This window comes from Bos taurus, chromosome 23, assembly GCF_002263795.3.
Source record: "Bos taurus isolate L1 Dominette 01449 registration number 42190680 breed Hereford chromosome 23, ARS-UCD2.0, whole genome shotgun sequence".
Lineage (NCBI taxonomy): Eukaryota > Metazoa > Chordata > Mammalia > Artiodactyla > Bovidae > Bos > Bos taurus.
In genome coordinates this window covers 16,268,573-16,291,927 of record NC_037350.1, presented here as the reverse complement: position 1 = coordinate 16,291,927, position 23,355 = coordinate 16,268,573, and the positions used below count along the sequence as shown (strand labels likewise).

The window sequence follows — 23,355 nt, the reverse complement described above, 5'->3', positions numbered from 1 at the left end:
ACAAATAATGCTGCTACTAACATGTTTGTGCATGTACATATCAGAATATTTGTTTTTAATTCTCTTGCATATATACCTAGAAATGAAACAACAGGCTTATATGGCAATGTTTACCGTTTGAGGAATAGCCAAACTGTTTTCCACAGTGCTGAATCATTTTGTATTCCCACTAGCACTGTAGAATTCCAATTTCTCTATATTCTTTCCAATCTATTTACCACTTTTTTGATTATGTCCATCCTAATGGGTGTGAAGTGGTATCTCACTGTGGTTTGATTTACAATTCCCTAATGACAGAGGATGACATGGCTGGATGGCATCACTGACTCGATGGACGTGAGTCTGAGTGAACTCCAGGAGTTGGTGATGGACAGGGAGGCCTGGTGTGCTTCGATTCATGGGGTCGCAAAGAGTCGGACACGACTGAGTGACTGAACTGAACTGAACTGAATGACTAATAATCTTGAGCATGTTTTCATGTGTTTCTTGGTCATTTTTATTATATCTTCTTTGGAGAAATGTCTATTCAGGTCCTTTGCCCATTTTTAATTGTGTTGTCTTTTTGTTGCTGAGTTATAAAATATATATTCTAGATACCAGACACTTATCAGATATGATTTGTAAATATTTTCTCCCAGAATCCTTAAGTTTTATACTAGTTCTCAACTTTTTTTCAAAAATTAAAATCCCCTTTTCCAAATTTATCTTTGTTTGCCTTGCTTGTATTTTTATATACAGAATCACAATCCAATATGTAAGAGATAAAAATGGAGCTGTTCCAACTGCCAGTGGAGAAATCAGAAACCCTGATCACTTGGCATCTCTCTTTAGCAAATAATCGCAGAACACATGCACAAAGCGAATGAAACACAAACAAATATGTTTTCTATAGTACTGAATCATTTTGCACAAACTTTATCCATCCAAAACACAGTGGAACACGTTTAAAAGACACTGTCCTACACTATAAGTTCTCTGGTCATTCTGTTAAAATACTTGAGACCAGGAAGATATATGCACGAGGAAGGACTAGTAATGTCCACTTGCCCCAAATCTATATGAGATCTACTTACTAACAATGCATAAGTACTTTAAATATACCCACCTGTCTGCCATTTAAAATTAAAATCTGAAATAAGATCCTAAATCAACTATCAACTGCCACAACAGCAGAGTTTGAAATTATTTATTTAGTGGGAATCCACTGAATCATTCCAAATATCATTTAAAGTAAAACAATGAAGGATCAATGATAATTTTAGAAAGCACATTATTTACTGGAGTAAGTATAATCTGTACTGAGTTATCATCCCAATGTCTGCCCATCACATATCCAACGACACTGATTTACTGGGACACGATGAGTAGGACTGGTTGCTATGGATGACTATAGCAAAGAAAGGTATCCAGTCTACAAAGTCTTGGTCACAACACAAATAAAAATCAGGTAAGCTAACTGGTCTACAAAAATAATCCTTTTAATAAAAAATGAAGACTTAAAAAAAACTCATATATGCTTAAAATAAAACAAATGCAAAAGTCCAAATTAAATTAAATATCTAGAATTTCAAGTGTGTTCTATTAGTAACTGTATGGCATCCATAAAATGCAAAAAAGCTTTTCAAGTATACTTGGACAGTTTATTGTGAGAGGACTATTTTACTTAAATAATTCTGTATTACAACCTAATTCTAGGTCTGAAAATATTTCAAAAACATAGTTAAAATAGTATTTCCTTAGTAACAACTTTGTGAAAATGTTTTTACCTCTTCTTCCTCAGTTTCATAGGTGTTAAGTTCATGTTTCTGACAGTGAGGACCCTCTTTCCAAGCTTCAGTATCACCACAGTCACAGAAACCTCCACCTCCTGATGTTGTCATCTTGAAAAGAAATTGTAAAGTATCTGTCAATAAGTATTTACTGAGGACTATCAGCTTATAAATAGGAATATCAAGTGCTAAGGAAATAACATTGCTAAAATGTTTAATTTCTTTGGAGGATAAAATCAAAATGTCAAATCTTTCAATGTTTTAAAAACTCATTTTAAATAGGCTAGTTTAAGTGATATCAAAATAAGATACTTTATAGTGTTTAGTAAGCAACATCTATTTTTTATTTATTTTTAATTGAAGAATAATTGCTTTACAGTATTGCATTGGTTTCTACCAAACAAGGCTATATCTATTTTAAAGAGGTAAAATATGTCCACTTGCATGAGTTTCTAATTAGTAAAAATCACAAGGGTTTTCTTGCTAGGTTTTGGCTAAACTGATACACTGTTGGTATCTGTGCCACCAGGCTACAACATACTAGAACAGATTCAAGAGTTACAAAGATTCCTATAACTGCTATCTTCTACAAAAGTCTAATAAGAGTGCTGCATGTGTATCAGAAAAGTGACCAATGAAAAGTACAGAAATCATTTATTTTTTCTTTTCTAAAACTCTCTAAATAGCATTCTTTGAAAAGGAAGAAAACTCTCGAAATACCACCTGGTATTTCCTTTTACCACTTGTGGGGGTCAAGAATTATTCCTGCTTCCTTAAAATACAGCAATGATTCAAGGAATCTGGCAAGATAAAACTTATTATTTAATAATTAGGAGATTGGAAATTCTGCTTCTGAAAACATGCTGTGAGTTTATGCATGGGTATAGGTGCAAATTTTAGAAAGAGCCTTTCATATTTTCAAGGAAAGTATTTATGTGTTACATATCACAAGATAATTAATGTAAACTCACAAATGACAGTTATTCTTAAGGGCTGCAAAGATACCAAGAAACATGAGAGGCAGGCATATGGAAAATGGTAACTTCACCCTATAGCTCTTATGTGTGCTCTGGTTACCAAAGATAGGTAGAACAGCCTAAAGGAAACTAGGATGCTCTTGCTGATTTATGAAAAAAAAAATATGAATTTAATTTTGCAGCTGTTTTAGTTGATTATTATCAATACTTGGGTAGAGTAAATAAAAACAAACAGGAGAAAAAGTCCTGAACTAATAAAGCTCTTGAACTAATAGAATGAGTGCAATATTTCTTCTCTATCATTTTACTTGAGATTAGTGTTAGAAGTTCCAGCTACTAACAGCTCCCTAAATTTTTGAATGTTCATAGCTCTGGCTTCAATTTCCAGTAGAGGAACCAGGACAGGCTTAGCAATAATCTGCCTATGTATTCTGTGGCCCTGATTTAAAAGCAAACACACTTGATTTTTGGAAAAGTATTGATTGTATTATAGCAGAAAAACAAACAAAACCTGGTTAGCCTTATGTTCTAGAGTTGGCTCTCTTCTACACTGTATAATAACAGCTGCCTCTTTAACATTAAGAAACAACAAATATTCTGTAGAAGTTCACCAACAGAATATTTCTTAAAGGTATAATCCTGTCACTTTTCCTTATTTTGCTCAGTCATTCTCCCTTCAGTCTCCCTTTCACATTTTAACTCTCATCTTTATTCTTTAATTTTTGATAACCTCCTTTATAAAGCTAGAATTAGCAAGATAATAAACATTAAAAATAAACAGCAAAGCAAACTAGCTGAAAACCAATACTGGAACATCTGTCTTGCCTTTCTTAAACCATGTATTCCATGAAATCTGGATTCATAATTTGTCTCTACACTGCCATCACATGTTTAACAGTACTTAAATAACACATTTCTTAACCACTCTCCCCAGTTTCAGTGTTAAATCTTGGAATTTTAAAAAGGAAGAAAATTTATTGAGTATAAATTTCAATACTAGGTGTGGTTATCATCTGGATATTACTAACCCTATATCGGTGGTCTCTGTGAATACTTCCCAAAAAGCACTCCATGCATAAAACACAAGTTGGATCAACTGCACAGTCTCTGTAAAGAAAAAAAAATCAGAATGTATAAAATAACTGTATATGTTACAATGTAGTATTTCAAACTAGACTCTATCTTAGAAGAGCCAGAACAGTGAAAAGCCTTGCTGTAAGAAGAAAAAAATTATTGCTCCTGAAGATCTGTCAGATCTTTGATCAATGAAGTCTGCTTAAGAAGCTGTTTCTCATATTGGATGTATATTAGGGGGTCTTAGAGGGCACATATTACCAGAATGGCAATGTCCCGTAAAGATTTGGGGAAATCGTATTTTATATGAAAACACACAGATGTATATGGAATCAATTTTACATATTATACATTCTTAAGATATAATCTCAGGGACAGGGGAGCCTGGCAGGCTGCCGTCTATGGGGTCGCACAGAGTCGGACACGACTGAAGCGACTTAGCAGCAGCAAGATATATCCTGAGATTTCAAGTAACTTTATCCAAACAGATAAATCAGACCAAGGGTCATCGAAGTGGTTTCTATGTACACTCCCCAAAGGCAAGATGCAAGAAGATAATATTAAAACATATATCTATTTAAATTTTCACTAATTTAAAAGGTAATCACATACTAAGCGTTCAATATAGAGGCTGACATGGGTCTCTATACTTGTATATCTGATGGTCGCACAACATTTATGGTTCATAAGACATCCTGATGGGAGAGTAAGATTCCACAAGGTGCATGGGGTGACAATGGTAGCCTCAGTCACTTCATTTGCTTTTATCATACTGTCAGTTAGATATACTTACATATCATACTTTAAATAAGAGAATCTCTATGATTCTATGAAATGAGATGGGAGTCATGAAAATCTTTACATTTCCCCTTATCCTGTTTCTGTATCCTCATAGGCAACCACCCTAATATCCTTGTCTTTTATTTGTGTATGTTAGTGGCTCAGTCGTGTCCAACTTTTTGCAGCCCCATGGACTGGTAGCTCGCCAGGCTCCTCTGTCCATGGAATTCTCCAGGCTAGCCATTCCGTTCTCCAGGGGATCTTCCCGACCCTGAGACTGAACCCGGGTCTCCTGCATTGCAGGCAGATTCTTTACCTGCTGACCCACCAGAGAAGCCCTTTATTTGTATATGTTCTTGCAAAATGTTTTTGAGTACATGTATTTTTTTTTATTCTTTTTAAAATAGTTGTTTTACAATATTTTATTCATTTCAGGTATATAGCAAAGTGATTCAGATACACATATACACATATATATTCCAGATTCTTTTCCATTATAGGTTATGAAAAGACACTGAATATAGCTTCCTGTGCTGTACAGTAAATATGTGTTTACTAAGTGCATGTATTTTTGATGTGTGCAAATCTTACTGTTATGTATCATTCTCTCATTCTGTTCTTTACTTTTTCAGTTCTGTAACACAATCCATTCATTCTGTATGTGTACATTTGATGTGCTGCTTCTAATCACTATAGAAGCTTCTAATACGTCATGGAGTGTTCCAAAGCATTTTTTCTCTATACTACCCCTGCACCAGATACCTGGGTTACCTCCAGTGCCTTTCTACCACAAATAATCCTGCACTGAACATCCCTGTAAATGTTCTCTATAGATCTGATTGAGATTTTCTTTGGTAAATCAACTCTAGAGCAGAACTGCTGGGTCATATACATACATATATAAAGTTTTTATTCTGAGTGCCATGCTACTGTACAGAGTGGTTGCATGTTTCCCAGCAGTGTGTAAGGGTTTTTATAGCCCTGCATCTTCACTAGCATTAAGTTTTTCTCTGGTTTGCTTATATGTACAAGCCTAACAGGGGCTTCCCTGGTGACTTAGCAGTAAAGGATCCACCAGCCAGTGCAGGAGATACAGGTTCAATCCCTGGGTTGGGAAGATCCCCTGGAGAAGGAAATGGTAACCCACTCCAGTATTCTTGACTGTGAAATCCCACGGACAGAAGAACTTGGTGGGTTACAGTTCACAGGGTCACAAAAGAGTGGGACACTACTTAGCAACTATACAACAATCAGCGTAACATATATGAAATAAGTAAGTGTTAGTCGCTCAGTCGTGCCCAACTCTTTGCGACCCCATGGACTGCAGCCCACCAGGATCCTCTGTCCATGAGATTTTTCAGGCAAGGATTCTGGAGTGTGTTGCCATGCCCTCCTCCAGGGGATCTTCCCAATCCAGGGATCGAACCCAGGTCTCCTGCACTGCAGGCAGATTCTTTACTGACTGAGCTACAAGGGAAGCCCTATGAAATAATACTTTACTATTTTAATTTGTATTTTTCTAATACATTTCAGCAACTCTTCATATACTTACTGCTTTGAGGATTTCCTTTTCTATAAACTGCCTGGTTATATCCTATGCCCATTTTCCTGCTGGGATTGCTTCATCTCCCTTATTTGCAGGAGTTCCCTATATAACTTAGTCTAGTGAACATTAATCACTTGGCCATTTAGACATTGCAAATATTGTCTCCCATGTGTCACGTGTGTATTAGTTTTGCCCACAGGGTCCTTTGTTAAACAGAACTCCCTATTTGATGCAATTAAATTTACACACAAATTGGTTTGTGCTTTGAGATTTTTAGAACTTCTTTTCCCAATCCTAGGTCACAAAAATATATGCTTTTAAAGAAAATAATTTTCTTCCACGAAATCTTTTGGTATTTTTCACATTTAGGTGCTTCATCCATCTGGAATCTACATTTGCACATAACAGAGAACAGAGATAACTTTTATTTCTTCATAATGAGCTGCTTTGTCTGAAGCCATCTAGTAAACAATCTAATTTTTACCTATTGATTGTGGTGTCACCTTTAAACATATTAAGTTCCATTACTTAGGTCTATATCTAGGTTCTCTAATATGTTTGAGTGACCTATTTGTTCTTATACTAAACCACACTGTATTACTATGGCTTTTTGTAGAATATCTTAATACCTGATAGGATAAACTCCCCTTTATTCTCCTTTTTTAAAGGCTTAATCACGTTAAGTTTACAGAGTTCCTCAAAAATACTCAGCTAAAATTTTGACATAGATTACCTGGAATTTATTGATAAACTTCAGGAATAATAGCATCCTTTTAAGAGTAAATTATCTAGGTACTTTTTAGGTTTTGTTGTTTTAATGACACACATTTAAATTTTTTTTTCATGTTCTAGTTAGTTAAGGATGATGAAAAGAAACATTATCGATTTTTAATACCCTTGATAAACTTAAGCAATTTTAATAGTTTGCTGATTCTTTTTCCCCTGAAGTAAATGAGTATATAGTCTGTACACAATGACAATTTAATTTTTTTCCTTACAATATTTATATCTTTTACTTTTCTTCCCTTATACTATGGACAAGGACTTTGAGTAAAATGTTAAACAGCAGCAGTAATAGTGGGCATCTTTGTCTTGGCTTTAGATATTAAACACATCTAAAGGTTCTTATTAAGTATTACATTCACTGTCAGTTTACTTAGAAAGTGATAAACTTAGTGATATCACTCATTAAGTATTATGTTCACTGTAGGTTTAGTAAGAAAGTGCTCTTCTAAAAAGAGTCAAGCATTTATCTTGCCTTTCCTATATAAACTGTGCCTCAGGGTAATCAAAGGGTTCATGAGGGATTGTATTTCTTCTTTATAGAAGACTAGCTAATAAACAAAAAAGAGATGATAAATTCGAATAGCACCATTTTGTGACCACTTAACAAAATAAAGATCCAGGCAGCAAACCATCACTGACTGCTAAAACATTAGGCAAAAAAGCTGGCAGAGGGAATTCCCTGGCAGTCTGGTCGGTAAGACTTCACGCTTTCAATGCAGAGAGCATGAGTTCAATCCCTGGTTGGGGAAATAAGATCCCACAAGCCGCATAATGCGGCAAAATAAAGAAATAAATGAAAGGCTGACGGAGACCTTTACAATGGTTGCATCTGCTAGGTACCTAAACCTACTGGTCAATCTTAAAAGCAGCCAAGCATTACGTGCCTCCTGATATGAGGAAATAAGAAGTTATGCCTCTGACTTTCCTGGGGTGGCACAGTGGATAAGAATCCACCAGCCAAGGCAGGGGACACAGGTTTGATCCCTGGTTGGGGATATTCCACACGCGGCAGAGCAACTAAGCCCGTATGTCACAACTACCGAACCCGAGCCCTGGAGCCCACACGCTGCAACCAGTCACCTTGTGTGCTGCAACTACGGAAGCCCTCTCGCTCTTGAGCCCGTGCCCTCCAACAAGAGAAGCCACCGCAACAAGAAGCCTGTGCAACACAATGAGAAGCAGCCTCTCCTCCCGCAACCAGGGAAAATCCACTCACAGTAACAAAGATCCAGCGCAGCCAAAAATAAATAATAAATAAGCAGGTGTCTGATGGGCAGGCCAGTTATGCATCAATAATTATAAAATTACTATCCACCCCCTTCCCTAATAATAGAAGTTAACCAAGCCTAACTACCTGTTTAGAAGAAAGACCAGGAAAAAAGAAAAATGTTAAGCAATATCATGTGGACACAATCAGCCAAACCCAGAATGTGGAAAATTCCATAGGACAAATGACCTGGTTTCTTAGTAACATAAATAGAAAAATGAAAAAAAGAAGTAAAGGAGCTATTATAGTTTAAAAGAAAAAAATGATTAACAGCCAAATGCAATGTGTGAATTCTGAAGCCACATTTATAAGTCAATTAAGACAAGTTCAACCCTGCTAGACAGTAGATAATATTAAGGAATTAGTGTTAATTATCTTAAGACATTAATGGTTATAGAGAAAAAAGGCATATAGTGAGTGTTGATTTTTTTAAAAAGTATGCTATTTGGAATGTTCTTCAAAATAATCTGGCAGGGCAAGAAAAAGTGTATAAGCCTGTACGTGTGCAAAGATTAAAGAGCTGCCATATACTGGTAATTACTCAAGCTCACCAATGAGTACTCTCAGGTATATTAGACCTCTCACTCTACCTTTATGCTTGAAAATATCCATAACAAAAAAACTTTGAGAAATCTAATATACAAATACTCAACATAAGTTCCCTTATATATTCTTTGTTTGCTAAGAATTAGATCACAAACAATAACTAAAATTTATAAAACACTTTTCTGATTCAAATTAGTAAAACATTTTTCTTTTCTCAACTATTAAAATGGTGAATTACATTAATAATTATTTTAAAGATGAACTATCTTTGGCTTGCTGCTGCTGCTGCTGCTAAGTCGCTTCAGTTGTGTCCGACTCTGTGTGACCCCATAGACGGCAGCCCACCAGGCCCCACCGTCCCTGGGATTCTCCAGGCAAGAACACTGGAGTGGGTTGCCATTTCCTCCTCCAATGCATGAAAGTGAAAAGTGAAAGTGAAGTGGCCCAGTCGTGTTCGACTCTTAGCAACCCCATGGACTGCAGCCTACCAGGCTCCTCCATCCATGGGATTTTCCAGGCAAGAGTACTGGAGTGGGTTGCCATTGCCTTCTCCATCTTTGGATTACTGAACTAAATTCTGTTTGATCATGATGCATCACTCTTTTAGCATATTCTTGGATTCATATATTTAATAATTTAGGATTCTTTCATCTATATGAATGAGGGAAATGGCTTATACAGCTGCTTGAATTTATCAGGGCTTGAAATCAAGCTGATAAGTAGCCTCATAAAGAGGCAATTTTCACTACTTTCCCATTTTCTGTAGTAACTTGTTTAAGAAAGGAATCAACTGTTCCTTCAAAATTTGACAGAATTCACCCGTATAGTCATCCAGGTATGGGATTTTAGGGAGGGAAGATCTTTGATTACCCTTCCATGTTTCATACTATTTCACATAACATATTCAAGTTGCCTATCACTATTCTACAAATTTATCCATTTCATCTACGTTTTCAATTTTTGTGTGTGTTTTCTTTTCTTGCATTTACTTGTTCATAATTCTTGCATTTCAGAGGTTGTCACACTTTCTTGGTTCATGGCATCTTTAGTGTTTCAATAGTTTCCTTCAGGGCACCATTACACCAAATGAAACACCTAACAATTCTGTGATCAAACACTTAGACTCATTTAGCACCTGTTGGACATTGCACAATTTATCAAATTTTAGAATCAAACTGGATACTGCCACCCTCATTTCTTATTTCACAGGTATCTGCTTTTTAAAAATTAGCAACAGTGAGGACCCAGCTTTGCAAGAAATGACACCACCAAAAGGAATGCAGTGAGTGTATCAATCTTCATTCTGAATTTTATATATGTTCACCTTCTTTTTTTCTTACTAGGTCTTCTCAGAAAATTGCCTTAATAATTCCAAAGAGTAAGTATCCCAACTTTTTACTTGTGTTTCATTTTCTGATCTTTTAATTTCCTTTCTTTCTCTTCTTTTGAGTGTGCTCAATTGTTCTAACTTCTTGAACTCCACGTTTACCTTTTTTATCTTTGAAATATTTTTATTTATAGAACAGTTGCAAAAATAGTAGAGTCCCTTTACACCCTTACTTTTCCTTAAAAGCTTTCCTTAATGTTAACCAAAGTACAAGGAAATTAACATTCAGATCAGAACAGTCGCTCAATTGTGTCCGACTCTTTGCAACCCATGAATCGCAGCACGCCAGGCCTCCCTGTCCATCACCAACTCCCAGAGTTCACTCAGACTCACGTCCATCGAGTCAGTGATGCCATCCAGCCATCTCATCCTCTGTCGTCCCCTTCTCCTCCTGCCCCCAATCTCTCCCACCATCAGAGTCTTTTCCAATGAGTCAACTCTTCACATGAGGTGGCTAAAGTACTGGAGTCTCAGCTTTAGCATCATTCCTTCCAAAGAAATCCCAGGGCTGATCTCCTTCCGAATGGACTGGTTGGATCTCCTTGCAGTCCAAGGGACTCTCAAGAGTCTTCTCCAACACCACAGTTCAAAAGCATCAATTCTTCGGTGCTCAGCCTTCTTCACAGTCCAACTCTCACATCCATACATGACCACAGGAAAAACCATAGCCTTGACTAGACGGATCTTTGTTGGCAAAGTCATGTCTCTGCTTTTGAATATGCTATCTAGGTTGGTCATAACTTTCCTTCCAAGGAGTAAGCATCTTTTAATTTCATGGCTGCAGTCACCAACTGCAGTGATTTTGGAGCCCCCCAAAATAAAGTCTGACACTGTTTCCACTGTTTCCCCATCTATTTCCCATGAAGTGATGGGACCGGATGCCATGATCTTCGTTTTCTGAATGTTGAGCTTTAAGCCAACTTTTTCACTCTCCTTTTTCACTTTCTTCAAGAGGCTTTTGAGTTCCTCTTCACTTTCTGTGATAAGGGTGGTGTCATCTGCATATCTGAGGTTATTGATATTTCTCCCGGCAATCTTGATTCCAGCTTGTGTTTCTTCCAGTCCAGCATTTCTCATGATGTACTCTGCATATAAGTTAAATAAACAGGGTGACAATATACAGCCTTGACGTACTCCTTTTCCTATTTGGAACCAGTCTGTTGTTCCATGTCCAGTTCTAACTGTTGCTTCCTGACCTGCATACAAATTTCTCAAGAGGCAGATCAGGTGGTCTGGTATTCCCATCTCTTTCAGAATTTTCCACAGTTTATTGTGATCCACACAGTCAAAGGCTTTGGCATAGTCAATAAAGCAGAAATAGATGTTTTTCTGGAACTCTCTTGCTTTTTCCATGATCCAGTGGATGTTGGCAATTTGATCTCTGGTTCCTCTGCCTTTTCTAAAACCAGCTTGAACATAAGGAAGTTCACGGTTCACATATTGCTGAAGCCTGGCTTGGAGAATTTTGAGCATTACTTTACTAGCGTGTGAGATGAGTGCAATTGTGTAGTAGTTTGAGCATTCTTTGGCATTGCCTTTCTTTGGGATTAGAATGAAAACTGACCTTTTCCAGTCCTGTGGCCACTGTTGAGTTTTCCAAATTTGCTGGCATATTGAGTGCAGCACTTTCACAGCATCATCTTTCAGGATTTGGAACAGCTCAACTGGAATTCCATCACCTCCACTAGCTTTGTTCGTAGTGATGTTTCCTAAGGCCCACTTGACTTCACATTCCAGGATGTCTGGCTCTAGGTCAGTGATCACACCATCGTGATTATCTGGGTCGTGAAGATCTATTTTGTACAGTTCTTCTGTGTATTCTTGCCATCTCTTCTTAATATCTTCTGCTTCTGTTAGGTCCATACCATTTCTGTCCTTTATCGAGCTCATCTTTGCATGAAATATTCTTTTGGTATCTCGGATTTTCTTGAAGAGATCCCCAGTCTTTCCCATTCTGTTGTTTTCCTCTATTTCTTTGCATTGATTGCTGAAGAAGGCTTTCTTATCTCTTCTTGCTATTCTTTGGAACTCTGCATTTAGATGTTTATATCTTTCCTTTTCTCCTAGCTTTCCTTAATCAGAGCCTAACCTGCTGGGGTTTTATCAAACTGACTGGAAAAAGGGAAATACCCAATTCTAGCCTGCTCTAGCCATCCTGTCCCAACCAAATTAGGGCTAGGGAGGGCATCAAGAAGCACATTTGAGGTTCACAGCCCAGAGATACAGGCTCACTAAAAGACGAGACCTAATCACAAGACTACAGAATGCTTCTCCCTCCCTGACCCTTTACCACCATGTTATTTTGTTGTTGTTGTTACACATTTTCTAGCAGATGCTTTGCTTTTCAAAATTTTATTGAAGTATGGTTAATTTACAGTATTGTGTTAATTTATGTTTTACAGCAAAGTAAGTCAGTTATAGACTCTTTTTTATATTCTTTTCCATTATGGCTTATCACAGGATACTGAATATAGTTCCCTGTGCTCTAATGCAGGACCTTGCTGTTTATCCATCCTATATGTAACAGTTTGTATCTGCTAATCCCAAACTCCCAGCAATTCCCTCCCCCACACCCTTCTCCCTTAGCAACCGCAAGTCTGTTCTCTATGTCTGTACCATCACATTATGAAAGGCCTAATTACAAGAGTCCCCTTCACCCAGTATACTGTATGCCTAGTGACCAAGAACAAATTTAAGACATCCTAAAAGGTCAAAAAATACAGTTTGAAGAGACAGAGCCAGGATCAAAATCAGACTCAGATATTGGAATTACTAGGCACAGAATTAAAAACAATTATGATTAACATGCTAAGAGCTCTAATATATATAGTAGATAGTGTTTAGGAACAGACGGACAATATAAACAGAGATGGAAATCCTAAGAAAGAACCAAAAAAGAAATGCCAGAGATCAAAGACACCGAAACAGAAATGAAGAATGATGGATTTATTAGCAGACTGGAGATAGCTGATGTAAGAATATCTGAGCTTGAGGATACCTCAATAGAAAGCGCTAAGATTGAAAAGCAAAGAGAAAAAAGACTGGAAGGAAAACTGAACAGAATATCTACAAACTGTGTGACAACTACAAAAGGTTTAACACATATGTAATGGAAACAAAAGAAAGAGAGGAAAGAGAGAAAGGAACAGAATATTGAAAACAATATGTAGGACTTCCCTGGTGGTACAGTAAATAAGAATCCACCTGCCAATGCAGGGGACATGGGTTCAATTCCAGGTCTGGGAAGATTCCACATGCCCCAGAGCAACTAAGCCCGTGTGCCACAACCACTGAACCCGCATGCTCCAGGGCCATGAGCCCCAACTACCGAGCCCGTGTGCTGCAAGTGCTGAAGCCTGCATGCCTAGAGCCTGTGCTCCGCAACAAGAGAAGCCACCACAATGAAGCCTGTGCACTGCAACAAAGAGTAGCCCCTGCTGAAGGTGAAGGTGAAGTCGCTCAGTCGTGTCCGACTCTCTGTGACCCCGTGGACTGTAGCCTACCAGGCTTCTCCAGGCAAGAACACTGGAGTGGGTTACCATTTCCTTCTCCAGGGGATCTTCCCGACCCAGGGATCAAACTCGGGTCTCCTGCATTGTAGGCAGACACTTTAACCTCTGACCCACCAGGGAAGCCCAGGCCCTACTGCTCACAATTAAAGAAAAGCCCACATACAGCAACAAAGATCCAGTGCAACCAAAAAAAAAAAAAGGAAGAAGAATATAAATAAGTAAAGAGAAAACATTTACTGAGAAAATTTCCTTAAATGACTGTCAGACACCACAGATCCAAGAAGTTCAAAGAACATCAAGTGGGATAAACACCAAAACACTTCGTACCCAGGCATATCATTTTCAAAATACAGGAAGTCAAAGAAGCAAGAGGAGAAAAAAAATCTTACCTGTAGCAGAACAAAGAATCGTATCTGACTTCTTAGAAACCATGAAAACAACAGAAAAGTAGAGTGAAATATTTGAAGTGTTGAAAGAAAAGATGCCTACCAACCTAGAATTCTGTACCTGTGAAATTATCCTCCAAAAGTGAAAGTGAAAGAAAAACTTTATCAGGCAAAGAGGACTCTTACAAGAATTAATAAATGATAAAGGGGTCAATATATGAGGAAGTAATAGAAATTATAAATATCTATGTATGTGGTTAATAAAAGAGCTTTTAGACAAATTAAATATAAACTGATAGAACTAAAAGAAGTAAATAAATGGTAATCATATATGGATACTTTCATTCCCATTTCTCAGTAACTAAAAGAACTAGTCATAAAAATCAGTAAGTATAGAAGAACTGAATGACATGATCAACCACTTTGTTCTAATCAACAGTCATAGATTATTATATCCAGTAACTGCAAAATATACATCTTCTTTTCAGGTGCATATGGAATGTACAAGACTGTGTTGCTGAGTCATAAAACAAACCTCAATAAATTCAAAGACTGCAACCTTACAGAACTTTAACTGTGTTACAAACCAGTCACAAAGCCTGGAAAGCCTCAAAAATATGAAAATTAAATAGCGCACCAGTACTGTTGCCTGGAAAATCCCACGGATGGAGGAGCCTGGTAGGCTGCAGTCCATGGGGTCGCTAAGAATCATATACAACTGAGCGACTTCACTTTCACTTTCCATTTTCATGCATTGGAGGAGGAAATGGCAACCCAATCCAGTGTTCTTGCCTGGAGAATCCCATGGACAGAGAAGCCTGGTAGGCTGTGGTCCATGGGGTCACACAGAGTCGGACATGACTGAAGCGACTTAGCAGTAGCAAAGAATAAAATATGAGCACATTAGGTCAAAAATAAGTAAAAAGAAGAGTAGAAACCAAACAAACAAAACAGATAGAAAACTAATAAAGCCCAAAACTGATTCTTTAAACAGTTTTATGAATCTTTTCAAAGAGAAAATACAAATTATTAATTTAACAAAGGAAGAGACCTCACAATAGATACCATAGATATCAATGACTAAGAACCTAATGCCAATAAATTTGGCACGATACAATGAAACATATGTCTCAAAAAGCACAATGTACCAAACATGACACAAGATGAAATAAAGTTCTAAATAACTCATAAAGTATCCAAGAAATTTAACTTGTTATCAAAATCTTTCTCTGAAGAAAACACTAGGCTTTGATGATTTGTTTCACTGGAAAATTCTATCAAACACTGAAGGAGGGATGGGATGGGGAGGGAAATGGGAGGGATGTTCAAAAGGGAGGGGATATATGGCTGATTCAGGTTGAGGTTTGACAGAAAAAAAAAAAAAAACAAAATTCTGTAAAGCAATTATCCTTCAATAAAAAAATAAATTAAAAAAATTTTAATAAAACTTTTCAAAAACGAAAACAAAAACAAAAACACTGAAGGAAGAACTCATATCAATTTTATACAAACTCCTCAAAGATATAGAAAAAAAGGAATATTTCTCAACTCATTTCATAAGGCTAGCATAACTCTGTTACCAAAACCAGATAAAGACAGTACAAGAAAGTGACATATGGTATATTTCATGGATTACAGACACAAAAAACCTTAATAAAACACTAGCAAATTGAATCCGGCAATATATAAAGGTTATAATACATGATGATCAAGTAGAGTTTATCTCAGTAATGAAAACCATTTGGGAAAAAAAAATCAATCAATACAACTATTTATAGAATAAAAAAGGAAAATTATAATAATCTTAAAAGATATAATAAAAGCACTGGATAACATTCAGTCATTTATTATAATAATAATAAAAGTCAGCAAACTAGGAACAGAAGGAAATGTCCTTAATGAGATAAAGGGTGTTTATGAGAAAACTATAACAACATATTTTATCACAAAAGACTGAATGCCTTCATCCAAGGCAAGGATGTCCTCTTTCACCAGTGTAGTAAGGCACAAGAAAATACAAGGCAGAAAGGCTGGAACAAATATAACTGTCCCCATTCAGAGAGGACACAATTATGCAAAAATCCTAAAGAACCAAAACCAGAAGAAAACAAAAACTACTAGAACTACAAATGAGTGTAACAAGCTCACAGATACAAGTTTGATATCAGAAACCAACTCTATTTCTTTATATTCACAAAAGAAAACTGAAATTAAAACTAAGGAAAAAACACCATCATAAAATACTTAGGAATAAATATGTAACAAAAGGTATGTACAACTTTTATATAAAAACTATAAGACAGTTAAAAGAGATTAAAGAAGACCTCAATAAATGGAGAGATAGAAGATGTTCATGGACTGGAAAACTCAGTATTGTTAAAATGTCAATTCTCCCCAAACTGGTCTATAGAGTCAATGCAGTCCCAATCTTAATCTCAGCAGTCTTTCTTAAAAATAAACACTGACAAGCTAATTCTAAAATTTATAAAATGCAAAGAATCTGAAATAGAGAAAAGAAACTTTAAAGAAGCAAAAATGGAATCAATACGAAGTTTACTACAAAGTTACAGTAATCAAGTTAATGTGGTTATTGGCATTAGAATAGCTGTATCAATGAATGGAATTGATCAGTATTTTGAAATAGACCCACACTCATATGGTCAAGAGGTCTTCGGTAAGGGAACAAAGCAATTTAATGTGAAAAGTAAAAAAATGGTGCTAGAACAACTGGATCCCCACAAGCAATAAGAAAGTGAAGCTCAATCCTTATACCTCAAACTTGATTTAAAAAATCAAGTTTTGAGACAGATCGCAGACCCAGATATAAAACCTAAAACTTCAAAGTTTATAGGAGAAAACTGAGAGAATATTTTTGTCACCTCGGAAAAGGCAGAAATTTCTTTAACACAAGAAACAATCCTCATAAAATTTAAAAGTTGGAAAGTTAAACCATTAAATTTAAAACTTCTGCCATCATAAGACAGCATACAGGCAAGTCACAGACTTGGAGGAGACACTCATAAAATCTGTCTCACAAAGGGCTTGTATCCAGAATACATAAACAACTCTAAAACTCAGTAATAAAAAGATAATGAAGCCAATAAAAAAAAAGACTTGAAGAAAAACTTCATTAGTTCAACGGGCAATGAACACATGTAAAATTGCACCAACATCATTAGTCATCAAAGAAAATTAAAACCATATTGAGATATCACTATATAGAACAGCTAAAGTTTAAAAGACTGACAAAATCAAATGTTGGTGAGAATATGGAGCAAGTGGAACACTACTGGCGGGAAAAAAAATTTTTTTTAGAAAAAGTTTTGACAGTTTCTTATTAAGTTCAAACATACTTGTCCTTTGATGCAGCAATTCTACTCCTGGGGTAGAATCCACTAACAATTAAATGTGTGTGTGTGTGCACGCAATTGCTCAGTCGTGTCAGACTCTTTGTGACCCCATGGACTGTGGCCCACCAGGTTCCTCTGTCCATGGAATTTTCCAGGCAAGTATACTGGAGTGGGTTGCCATTTCCTCCTTCAGGGAATCTTCCCAACCCAGGGATCAAATCCATGTCTCCTGCATCTCTTGCACTGGAGGCAGATTCTTTACAACTGAGCCACCAGGGAAGCCCAAAATTAAACATATGTCCACACAAAGACTTGTTTGCAAATAGTCATGGCCAGTAACTAATGGATCAGCTAAGAGTGTTCAGTCTATCAGAATAATAACAGTATAGACAGTCTATCAGAATAATAACAGTATAGAAAAGCTTATCTTACTGGTGTCTTCCCTGGTGGCCCACTGGTAAAGAATCTGCCTGCAATGTAGGAGACGTGGGTTTGAAATCCCATGGACAGAGGAGCCTGGGCAATTTGGGAATAAACAACCAACGACCAATGGTGTCTTAATATTCCTAAAGTGTGTCATAAAAAGCTGAAGACTTTTAATAGTGTAATATTTATTATTTGGTCTTTTATTTTTAAAAATTGCTTGGCTGTGCCATGCAACATGCTGGATCTTCATTCCCCAACCAGGACTGAACCTATGCCCCTTGCAGTGGAAGCTGAATTCCAACCAGTGGACCACCAGGGAGTTTCTTTATTGGTATTTTAAACACAGAGATTTAAAATAATAATGTTTAATACTTGAATAAGTTGCATTTAAATAATGTTGGCATAAGCTGATATGATTTATGAAACAAACTACCATTTTCCTTTCCTTTAAATATTTTAAATTTCTACCAAAAACCAGAATGAACTGATTAAAAAAAAGCCATAGAAGACTTATGATAACCTCAAACTGAAACAACTCAAATGTTTATCAGTAGAACAATGGATTATGGGCAATTAAAGTACATTCATACAATGGACAACTACTCAGCAATACAAGTGGAAACAATTTCTAATAATTATAGGATTCTAGATCAATCAGATATACATTATGCTGAGTAAAAGAAGCCAGGCACAAAGGAGTATGATTTCATTTTGATGAAGTTCTAGAATGGACAAAACTAATCTAAGGTGAAAATATCAGAATAGTGGTTACCTAGGGCTTGAAGTCCTTAACAAGGAAATTTTCAGTCAGATGGAAATGTTCTCTGCTTGACAGGATGTGAGTTACATGAGGTTAACTATTGTCAAAAATGTACAATTAAGATTTGTGCCTTTTGAAATATGTAAACTTTCCTCTAAGAAATAAAGAACTCAAATATGATATCATTAGGAAAATGTTGGTGATATAAATCCAAGTTTCCTTATCTAAAAGGATTACCCCACAGTAACCTATTCATACATCTACTATTCCCCAACAACTGGATAAAAGGCATACATGTAAAGTTGGTATTATGGCTATGGTATGAATATACCCCATGTATGGCTATGTTCAATCTTACACCAAATTGGTGCATAAAAAAAAAGTAAATAAAAATGACCATAAATATCCAAACCAAGAATACAAGATTCATTTTGGACAACCACAGAAATTCAACCTATCTAGGAGATATCAACTACCCACTTTCTGTTACTTTTCCAGGTTGGAGAGAGCAAAGTAGACAAGGGAAATTCCAGTACATTGAAGAACACAGTGATAATACCCAGCAATGAAATTCTGTTTCTACTAATAGGTATCTATCTTGAAAAACACTAAAATGTGTATAAAAAGAGATGTGTAGAAATAGGTACAGAATGTTCCCTGCAGCATGGTTTGCTACAGGATAAAAAAAAAATCCTAGAAATTGTCCATTTCTCATTTCATTAATAGGGCAAACAAATAAATCATGGCCTGGCCTTACTGTGGAAATACAGCAGTTAAAAGAATGAAGTAGATTTATATAAACTGACTGAGAAAGATCTCTAAGACAAATTGTTTCATGAAAAAAAGCCACATTTACAAATACACACAGCACAATTTTACTCATGTATCACATCCATATATTTTTTAAACTAACACAGCATTGATTTCAATCTCTGGACCACTCATGTTCTTAAAAAACAGTCTTAAAATAGAACTCTCCTAAAAAAAACATCAAGTGTTCAAGTTTTTTAAAAAGCAAAAAATTGAACAAATTCTTCTTACTGAAAATAAGTGTTTCTTCCATATTAGAGTTCTATATTTCCAGAGAGAAAAGGAATGAAACCACCTCTTTCCCTCTGCCTAAGATATTTATTACTCATGGCTCAATAATGAATTTTAAGACTGAGTATTCGGCTTAAAAAATCTTACATATAAAAATTCCTTATAGTTCCCTAAGTGTTTTTCTATACTATACCTCTTTTTATCCTAACAATCCTGTGAGGAAGGAAAAATAACACCCAAACTCCAAAGATCACTGAAAACACTTCTAATGTTCATCCACTTTCAAGTCTGCATCTCTACCAGACACAGAAAAAAATACACTTCCTTGCCCTGTTTTGGAGTCAGAGGCCTTCTAACCAGTTCTAGGTAAAGGGATGTAGGCATGGTGGTCACTTTTGAGCCAGAGCAATTTATTTGCTGTGTAAGACCCTCCTATTTCCTTGCTCTGGTGACCCTTAAAAAAATATTAAGTTGACCAAGATGCCACGTGGTATAAAGTAACTACTTAGAGCAGAGCCCCCACTCATCACCCCCACCAATCTGGTCACACAGTCTGAGTAATAAATGTATTTTGGGTATTTAAAGTCTCTGAGATGGTAAGTTTGTTGGTTATTTTTAACATAACCTCATCTATCATTACTGACAGACTCAATGTTTAAAAAAATTAAACAAGCAAAATTGTTCATAACAAAGAATCATAAAGTACTATCTGGAAACATGTACTAAGAATATTTCTAACTGATGGCAGCATAACTCCCAACTCCAAATTCTGGTTATCTGTAATATTTAAGCAGTAAGCTTTTAAATGTTAAATAAGAATGTTTTTAATTTAACTTTGCAACAAAAAACAATGGAATTAACTTAATGTTAAACTCATAAACCAAAATATGATTTCACATTTTACTAGTATTTTCTTTTTCTTAATGGTTATGAGATATCAAAATAAGTACTTATGATCAACATCACACTAACATGATTGTCCCTAATAACAATCATCTCTATTTAGAAAGAAATAACAAGTGCCACATTTGATTCCATTTTTCCTAATAGAGAACTAAGTATGAAAAAGTGAAAGTCAAAGTAGCTCAGTCGTGTCCCATTCCTTGGGACCCCATGGACAGTAGCCTGTCAGGCCCATCTGTCCATGGGGATTCTCCAGGCAAGAATACTGAAGTGGGTAGCCTTTCCCTTATCCAGGGGATCTTTCCAACCCAGGGATCGAACCCAGGTCTCCCGCATTGCAGGCGGATTCTTTACTGTTTGAGCCACCAGGGAAGCCCAACTAAGTATGCTGCTGCTGCTGCTGCTGCTAAGTCGCTTCAGTCGTGTCTGACTCTGTGCGACCCCACAGACGGCAGCCTACCAGGCTCTGCCATCCCTGGGATTCTCCAGGCAAGAACACTGGAGTGGGTTGCCATTCCCTTCTCTAATGCATGAAAGTGAAAAGTCAAAGTGAAGTCGCTCAGTCGTGTCCAACTCTTCTCGACCCCATGGACTGCAGCCTACCAGGCTCCTCCATCCATGGGATTTTCCAGGCAAGAATACTGGAGTGGGTTGCTACTGCCTTCTCCCAACTAAGTATAGACAAATATAAAAACTACTCTACTGTCTGAAAACAAATAGCTTTTCTGACATCACAGCGGCTTCAGCGAGATCATCTGAGATCTACACGATTTTAGAAATGATGAACAAATAACAGAAAAATTAACTTAATTTCCTTCACAGATTCATTTTAAAGACTCCTGAGTATCATTTTTTCTGGTTAAAGAAAATCTCCAACCTACAGACATAACTCACCTTTCTCCTAAAGGGTCTAGTTTAGAAACTCTCCCAGAATTCCAATAACCGTATTTCATCTTTCCAAATAACAGACTCCATGTCATCTTATCAAGGTACTGGGTTTCATGTACTGCTTTAAACATAACACGTTCATCCTCAGACCCCATTTACCAAGAGTTTATTATGTACCAAATATTGTGGAAAGCACTATACAAAGGACCTCACTTACTTTCTTAACAACTGTGTGATAGAGAGTTTGGCTGACCTTTGGGGTTCCTAGGAAGAAACTCTAAATCCTTGAAATTTCCCATATATAGGAGTGTCTTTGTTATTCACGCTTCCACTCCACCCACATATCTGAAAGTTTACACTAATGAGGTAACTTTTTTTTAAATTTTATTTTATTTTTAATTGGCAGATAATTACTCTCTTCAAGAAAATTAAAGACACCAAGGGAACATTTCATGCAAAGATGGACACAATAAAGGACAGAAATGGTACAGAACTACCAGAAGCAGAAGATATTAAGAAGAGGTAGCAAGAACACACAGAACAACTATACAAAAGAGATCTTCATGACCCAGATAATCATGATGGTGTGATCACTCACCTAGAGCCAGACATCCTGGAATGTGAAGTCAAGTGGGCCTTAGGAATTATCTCTACGAACAAAGCTAGTGGAGGTGATGGAACTCCAGTTGAGCTATTTCAAATCCTAAGAGATGATGCTGTTAAAGTGCTGCACTCAATATGCCAACAAATTTGGAAAACTCAGCAGTGGCCACAGGACTAGAAAAGTTCAGTCTTCATTCTAATCCCAAAGAAAGGCAATGCCAAAGAACTTTCAAACTACAGCACAATTGCAGTCATCTCACACACTAGCAAAGTAATGCTCAAAATTCTCCAAGCCAGGCTTCAACAGTACATGAACTGTGAACTTCCAGATATTCAAGCTGGATTTAGAAAAGGCAGAGGAACCAGAAATCAAATTGCCAACATCTATTGCATCATCAAAAAAGCAAGAGAGTTCCAGAAAAACATCTACTTCTGCTTTATTGACTATACCAAAGCCTTTGACTGTGTGGATCACAACAAACTGTGGAAAATTCTTCAAGAGATAGGAATACCAGATCACCTGATCTGCCTCCTGAGAAATCAGTATGCAGGTCAAGAAGCAACAGTTAGAACTGGACATGGAACAGACTGGTTCCAAATCAGGACAGGAGTATATTGTCACCCTGCTTATTTAACTTATATGCAGAGTACATCAAGCGAAATGCCGTGTGGATGAGGCACAAGCTGGAATCAAGACTGCTGGGAGAAATATCAATAACCTCAGATATGCAGATAATAACACCCTCATGGCAGAAAGCCAAGAGGAACTAAAGAACGTCTTGATAAAAGTGAAAGAAGCCAGTGAAAAAGTTGGCTTAAAACTCAACACTCAGAAAAGTAAGATTATGGCATCTGGTCCCATCACTCCATGGCAAACAGATGGGGAAACAATGGAAACAGTGAGATTTTATTTTGGGGGGCTCCAAAATCACTGCAGATGGTGACTGCAGCCATGAAATTAAAAGATGCTTGCTCCTTGGAAGAAAAGCTATGACCAATCTAGACAGCATATTAAAAAGCAGGGACATTACTTTGCCAACAAAGGTCCGTCTAGTCAAAGCTATGGTTTTTCCAGTAGTCATGTACAGATCTGAGAGTTGGACCATAAAGAAAGCTGAGCACCAAAGAATTGATGCTTTTAAATTGTGGTGTTGGAGAAGACTCTTGAGAGTCCCTTCGACTGCAAGGAGAACAAACCGGTCATTCTTAAAGGAAATCAGTCCTGAATATTCACTGGAAGGACTGATGCTGCAGCTGAAACTTCAATACTTTGGCCAGCTGATGTGAAGAACGGACTCACTGGAGAAGACCCTGATACTGGGCAAGATTGAAGGCAGGAGGAGAAGGGGACAAC

The 23,355-nt window shown here is 36.8% G+C and overlaps 1 protein-coding gene across 15 annotated transcripts in view; it reads right to left on the bottom strand.

Moving 5' to 3' along the window:
- Window positions 1–23,355, bottom strand: part of UBR2 (ubiquitin protein ligase E3 component n-recognin 2) — a 112,366-nt gene that overhangs the window by 75,875 nt on the left and 13,136 nt on the right. For 14 of the 15 annotated variants that reach the window (XR_009492471.1, XR_009492472.1, XM_059880356.1 and 11 more), the window contains exons 3-4: window positions 3,775–3,853; window positions 1,767–1,880 (exon numbers count right to left, since the gene is read on the bottom strand). Coding sequence is in view for 13 of the 15 variants with exons in the window: in XM_059880356.1 (XP_059736339.1) it covers window positions 1,767–1,880; window positions 3,775–3,853 (193 nt within the window). In the remaining 2 variants the exon portion in view is untranslated. The remainder of the gene's footprint in view (window positions 1–1,766; window positions 1,881–3,774; window positions 3,854–23,355) is intronic. The other variant, XM_024983620.2, reaches the window with a different exon arrangement.